Source organism: Telmatherina bonti (assembly GCF_933228915.1).
Source record: "Telmatherina bonti genome assembly, chromosome: 16".
Lineage (NCBI taxonomy): Eukaryota > Metazoa > Chordata > Actinopteri > Atheriniformes > Telmatherinidae > Telmatherina > Telmatherina bonti.
The window spans coordinates 8,388,635-8,395,134 of record NC_136614.1 but is presented as its reverse complement, the minus strand read 5'-3'; the positions used below and the strand labels follow the sequence as shown (position 1 = coordinate 8,395,134).

The window sequence follows — 6,500 nt, the reverse complement described above, 5'->3', positions numbered from 1 at the left end:
AGCTACCATCGCCCGTAAGCCCCTTTCAGGCGTGTTCTGTGACTCTGACGGCACCTGAATGCGTCGGGAGTCCAGTCTGAATGGGCTCCCTCTCTGTTACAGTGTAATATTAGTACTTCCATCACAGTCTGAGCTGTGACACTAGCAGACCTCACTCAGCTGACTTTTATTTGAGAGGAAACACACACTGATGGAGGGCTGATCTGCCTCGGTTTGTGAAGAGTACCAAAGAGGAACAGCAGCAGGTTATCAAGGTGGTGATGAAGTGCAACCAATGAGTGAAATGTTGGGCTTAATCTGGCATTATTATCAGTTCAGTTCAACACCTTAGCTAAATAAATAACAGGTTGGTCCACTTGTTCCTCCATACGCTGCTGAAAAAGTCACGTTTTGACAGATGTTTGTCTATAAAACATCATTATTCAGTGTTATTAAAAAATGTGTCAGATCCCTGAACTTGTTTTTTTTCTGCCCCTTGATGGTTGCTAGTTGTGAATTGTGGTTCAGTTCATGCTAAATGTGAGTGTGGGAGGAAACCCAGATGGAGAACAAACTTCCTGAAGTCCTTTTGATCATTTGCAGGTCGACCACGTGAACGAATCGCCGGCGGCCATGGAGCAGAAGCCGTGCATCGAGTACCATGACCTGGAGGCCGCCGAGGCTCTTGTCAGCATGAGTTTCTGGTGTCAAAGGCAACATAAGCCACGCCCACTGACCCCCACCTCAGACTCCTGTGACTCCATCCAGCTCCACCCAGAGGGAGGCGATACTCCCAAAGACCTGATCGCCCTGTCGTCACTGGTAAGGAACCCCCTATAATATGTTGATGAAGCTAGAGGCTTTGTCCCGCCCCCAAAAGACCAGAATGCTATGAAGCCCCGCCCCCAAAAAGACCAAAATGTTCTGATTGGTCCACTCCAGTGCTGATCAGGCTCCAACCACAAGTCCATATAAACTCTAAATTTTTTCCTCCAAGACTGAATCTCATTCATCAAATCTTCTTAAACTCCATCAGATTCTCAGCCAAGAAAATGTTTATATCTCTCCTCTTCTCCCACCAAACTCTACGTAGCTGAACGCACGGGTCAGACGGCCCTGCTCTGCAGGTAAATGCCCAAAAATGTCCATAAAAAGTCAGAATTTGGGAGGTGAGACAGACCAGGAAAAATAATCATAGACATAAACAATTTATAAAAAAAAAAAAAAAAAAACACACTTTTTTTTTCAATGGATTTTAAGGGATTATTAAATCAAATAATAGTAAAAGAGATTAATATTGTAAACTCAAACTCTATTAATGTCTGGATAAATTTATTTTTATCATTTTAAAACAATATAAAGGAAATAGAAAACATCTCAGGCCAAAACTAAACAGACCCAAAGTTAAAGTGTCATTTTAACAACTTTAACTTACAGCTCCAGTTATTCTCTGATTGAGAGACTATGATATGTTACTGTAATTTTAACTTTATAAATGTTTTTATCCACATTAATCGACATTAATGTCAGTCAGTAAACCATGACAGATCAGTTAGTTTCAGTCTGATGTGGTCTTTAGAAAGGAGGGGAAGGTGTTGCCAACAGAAGAAGAGAGAACAACACGGTTTTTTATTGTTACTCACCAAAAGTCCCCAATACCACCAGAAAACGATGTCTTTAAATAAACTCACTAAAGGATCTGGAACATGGCTAAATATAGCGCCAATGCGGCTAAGTTAGTCGCAGAGCTACCATGTGCATCAGCGTAAATGGTGTACCAGGAAATTGTGCTCTGACAAAGGTTCCGCAACTAAATGCGGAACCTTAAATAAATTTTTTTTAACGCTCTAATGTTTCTGTAATTAATTAATCGTAATTAACGAGTTAAAGTCCCACCGCTAATTGAAACAAATATTCATTGTTTTGCACCAGGCAATAACTCTGATTTCCTAATTAAACTAATCATTATAAATAAAAGAACCCTTTGTTGTTAATTAGAGTTTTTAAAAAGCACATTCAGAAAGTGGAATTTGGAGTCTCACGTGAATTAAATCCCGTCTTGACTGCATCTTGTTCCTGAATGCGATGTGATGGTGACGTGTTGTTGTTCCTTCCCAGTGTATGACTCCACCTCACAGTCCTAGCTTCACCGAGGCCTCCACCACGGCGGTCCTCACGACGACCTCTGCCCCAAGCCCCGCCCCCAGACAAGTCTTACTCCGCCCCAGTCTTACCACCTGCCCTGCCATACTCAGCGATTTCCATACCTGCCTGCCGCAGCCTTTACCCGCCTCCTCCATCACCACAGAGACCTCAACACTTCCACCTCACTCCGAGTCGTCCTGTTTGGCTCCACCCAGCAAGGCGATGGCCACCAGCGTGATCCGCCACACTGCCGACAGCCTCAGCCCCCCTGCACCTCCAGCCGCCACCCAGCTGACAGAAACCTCCACCTCGTTCCAAATGGAAACCACAGAGACACCTCTTGAGGAGAGTCATGCGGCTCCTTCGACCCCCAACAGCATGTCGCCTCCTCCCTCTTCAGTGTCTCCACCTCACTCCACCCGGCTGTCTTCCCCTGCGGTCCCCTCCTCTCCGGTTCTCTGCCAGGTTTTCCCAGTGAGCAGCCGGACTGGGATGATCTCTGCCTTTGTCCAGGCTCCGGTTCAGGTGCAGACCCAGGGGGGCCCAAAGCCTATCCTGCCCCAGAGTCCTGCTTCAGGCTTCACCCAGCCTCTACTGGTGGGTTCCGCCGTACCACAGGGAACTGTAATGTTTGTGGTGCCTCAGGCGGCCGTCTCCCAGCCCCCGCAGGGTCCGCAGACTGTCATGACCCTGGGCAACACTAAGCTCCTCCCCCTGGCCCCGGCACCCGTTTACATGCCGTCAGGAGTGAACGGTGGCGCCTCACAGGCCGACTTCTCTCGCAGACGAAACTACGTGTGCACCTTTCCCGGCTGTAAGAAGACCTACTTCAAGAGTTCCCACCTGAAGGCTCACCTGCGCACGCATACAGGTATGTGTCGCACACCTCAGGCTTTTCCGTTTGGCTTCTCCAACCACTAACCTCCCCTTGTCTTCCTCTGCAGGTGAAAAACCATTCAGCTGCCACTGGGAGGGCTGCGACAAGAAATTTGCTCGTTCCGATGAACTATCTCGCCATCGCCGAACACACACGGGTGAGAAGAAGTTTGTCTGCACTGTGTGCGATCGGCGTTTCATGCGCAGTGACCATTTGACCAAACACGCCCGACGGCACATGACCACCAAGAGGTCGTCCTCATGGCCTGCTGAAACCAGAGATCCTGGCAAAGACGCCTTGTCCAAGGGCCCAAACCGAAGTCCCACGCTTCCTGTTGGCATGCTGGTTCCCACCGCCAACTGACCGACTCATGGAGCCTTCAAGGCCGACTCAGGACTCCAGTAAAGGGGATGGGGGCCATAGATCCGATTCATAGCTGTGACTGGGTGTTTCAATCAGCCCCACCTGCCGTATAAAGAGGAAGTTTTTTTATTCCCTCTGCGGGCCCCGACTACGTTTACAGGACCTCCAATACAGGGTCAAAAAATCTTGATGGACTCGAATGATGACATTTTCGTTAAGATGGCCGTCCTAGGAGTGATGGAAGGAGCGCTCAGATCATTTAATCATGTAAAAGTAGGCAACTACTTTGTATTCATGCCACAATAATTCAACTATCAAGAATTTATCTGTAGGATCCGAGTGCTGCCGTAATCCGGACTCATAGCTGGGGCCGCCAGTGAAGGGCGGCGAGCTATCCGCCCTGCTCAGGACATTTTATTTCCCACAACCACACCCTCAAAGCAAAAGGAGGACGCGAAGGCGACAGGCTGCTATTCAACAACGGACAAAACAACCAACAAAACCTGACATTGCACTGGATTTTTTTTTTTTAATTAAAACCTTGTTTTTATACTCTCCATGTATAATCTTGTTTACTTTATGTGTACATGTTACATTTAGGAAAATGTATGCACTCTTGTTTATTGTTTGCCAAAGCTTCTGTATTGTGCTTTTTTTTCTAGCTGACTTACTTTTATTTGTCTGACTGTAAATATTGTAAATATATTGATATCTATATGAATGTTTTGTGTATTCCAGTCTCCATTTATTGACAGTACGAGTTATTGATATTTTAAAAATGTCAGTGGACAGTATTCATCACTGTGATACTACCTGTTATCTTTGCTTTACACATCTTTATTATTATTATTATTATTATTTTTATTATTATTTAATAAACATTTGTTGAGGAAAAGTGCTGTTTTTATTAGCTTGATTTGGCCCATAGTGTAGCCAGTAAAAGAATACCTCATCTTATTAAATGTTATTCCTAATAATAACAGCTTCTATTAGAATAATCCCATTTCTAAACATTTGCTTGTGGGCAACAATGAACAATATGGCTTTTATAATAAAACTTTACCAGAAAAATTTGCTTTGCTTGTGTGTTTTGCTAGCTGTCAGCTTTAACAAAGATTTGGTACATCTTAAAAGGAAATAATGAGTTTTTTTGTTTTGGAAAATTAGAATCTTTGATGGTTTTTTATTCATTTTTCTTGTTAATCACAGTTACAAGTTATTTAAACTTATTGGAATCAATCACTTTAGCCTAGCCTGGCTTATTTACCACAGTTATGATAGGGACACGCCAAGCTAATTAATAAATTAAAAGTAGAACAATAAAATTAGATTTTTTTGGCAAACAACAGCATTAAAGATGGTCAATTTATTATATAGATATCAGTGTAAAGTCTATGATAAGCCTAGCTTTTTGTGTGTATTGATAATGCTAACAGCAATTAGAACAATTATTCTTGGTTATCTGGATGATTTAAACCTTTAATACACTGCATTAAAAATGCTTTAACTTATTTTATTACAATTATTGGGCAATATGTCATAGAATTGAACAAAAAGCACTTTTGTGATTAGCCTGGCTTAGTTTGTTTTAAATGGCTAGCATTAAGTTATTTGTGTAGCACATTTAACGTAAAAGACCATTCAAAGTCCTTTTTATACAAGATAAAAACCATTAAAGAGTAGTAAAAGGATGCAACAAACGGTAAAAATCAATACAATTATCTTAAAAGCAAGATAAGTTGAACATTACTGTGTAGATTTCATGCATAGACAAGTGACGAAAGAAATCTTTTTCACCTGGATTTAAAATTTTCTACATCTGGTGAGAGTTTAATCTCCACATGCAGCTTGTTCCACATGTTTGGAGCATAACAGCTAAATGCTGCATCTCTATGTCTAATCTGGACTCTGGTCTGAAATAGTTTATCATCATTCTCTGAACATATCACAGATTTATTCTGGACCTAAACCACTCTGGGATTTGTTAACTATGAGCAGGGTTCTCCAATCTATCCAGTCACTGACTGGAAACCAGTGTAAAGGTTTTAAAAATGGTGTGATTGTTCACATCTCTTGGTCCTGGTTAAATCTCCAGCCACATTCTGGATGAGCTGCATAAGTTTAATGCTCTTTTTAGGAAGTCCTGTTAAAAGGTAAGATGCAGACATTTAGACCCTTCCAGTGATCCAGTCTACTGGAGGAACATGTGTTGTTCTTGTTTCTGTGTTTGTAAAAAGTTTGATGCTCCTGCTGAAAGTCACATCGTGGAAACCATTGCTAGGAAATGTTGGCTGTTCTTCTTTTCAGAGACTCTAAGAATGAAAGGTAAATTGTAGTAGTTTTTATTTAACCTGGAAAAATGATCTATTAAGATAAAAAAAAAAAAAAAATCTCTTTTACAAGGATGTCCTGTATGGATGGGAAAATCTAATCGAAAAATTGAATATGGGGATTTTCTGCTTCACAATTTTAAAATAGATTTTTTTTGTAAAAAAAAAAAAAAAAATCTATCAAATAAAAAAAGATAATCCATTATAAAATTTTTGTCATTTTTTTTTATTTTTATTGATCTTTTTACTTGTCTTCTTGGGCATTATAGCAGCAGAATGATGGTCTGGATACTGTGTTTTATTTTGTTTTTTCCTCATTGAAATCAAGAAAAATGACAAGTAAAAAAAAGTTTTGTGAATTTTCTTTTTATTTTGTTTTTTTTTAATCTACAAAAATCAGCAATATCAAAGAATTGTGAGAATCACAATTTAAAGTGAATCGCCACCCAAAAAATCGGAATTGAATTGGGACGAAAGTTTATCGTCACAGCCTTCATGTCCTGGCAGTCCAGTATAAAGACTGGAATAACTGGAATAACCACCAGTTTAATTTGTACGCATACAAATGTTTTCAGTTATCCCCTTAAAAATGTATTTATGTTTGTAAAGGCCATCACTGTTGTTCATTACACTTCACCAGTGAGCCTTTTCAAAGTTGGATAAATATCTAGAAAATCTGTGCAGTTCCAACATTGATTGAGAACCAAACTGGGAAAAGTAGTAACGCTTTCTCATGATAATAAAAATAAAGAACAAATCAAGATTTATTGGATTTAACTGGCTCTTATGAACTCATTCAGTGTGCT

The 6,500-nt window shown here is 40.9% G+C and overlaps 1 protein-coding gene across 1 annotated transcript; it reads left to right on the top strand.

The window, feature by feature from the left end:
* The first annotated feature begins 609 nt into the window (after window positions 1–609).
* klf11a (Kruppel like factor 11a) lies at window positions 610–4,253 on the top strand. The gene is made up of 3 exons (XM_079255872.1): window positions 610–801; window positions 2,098–2,995; window positions 3,069–4,253. The coding sequence occupies exons 1-3, from the start codon at window positions 613–615 to the stop codon at window positions 3,362–3,364; spliced, it is 1,383 nt and encodes a 460-aa protein (XP_079111998.1). The 5' UTR covers window positions 610–612; the 3' UTR covers window positions 3,365–4,253.
* Window positions 4,254–6,500: the final 2,247 nt, after the last annotated feature.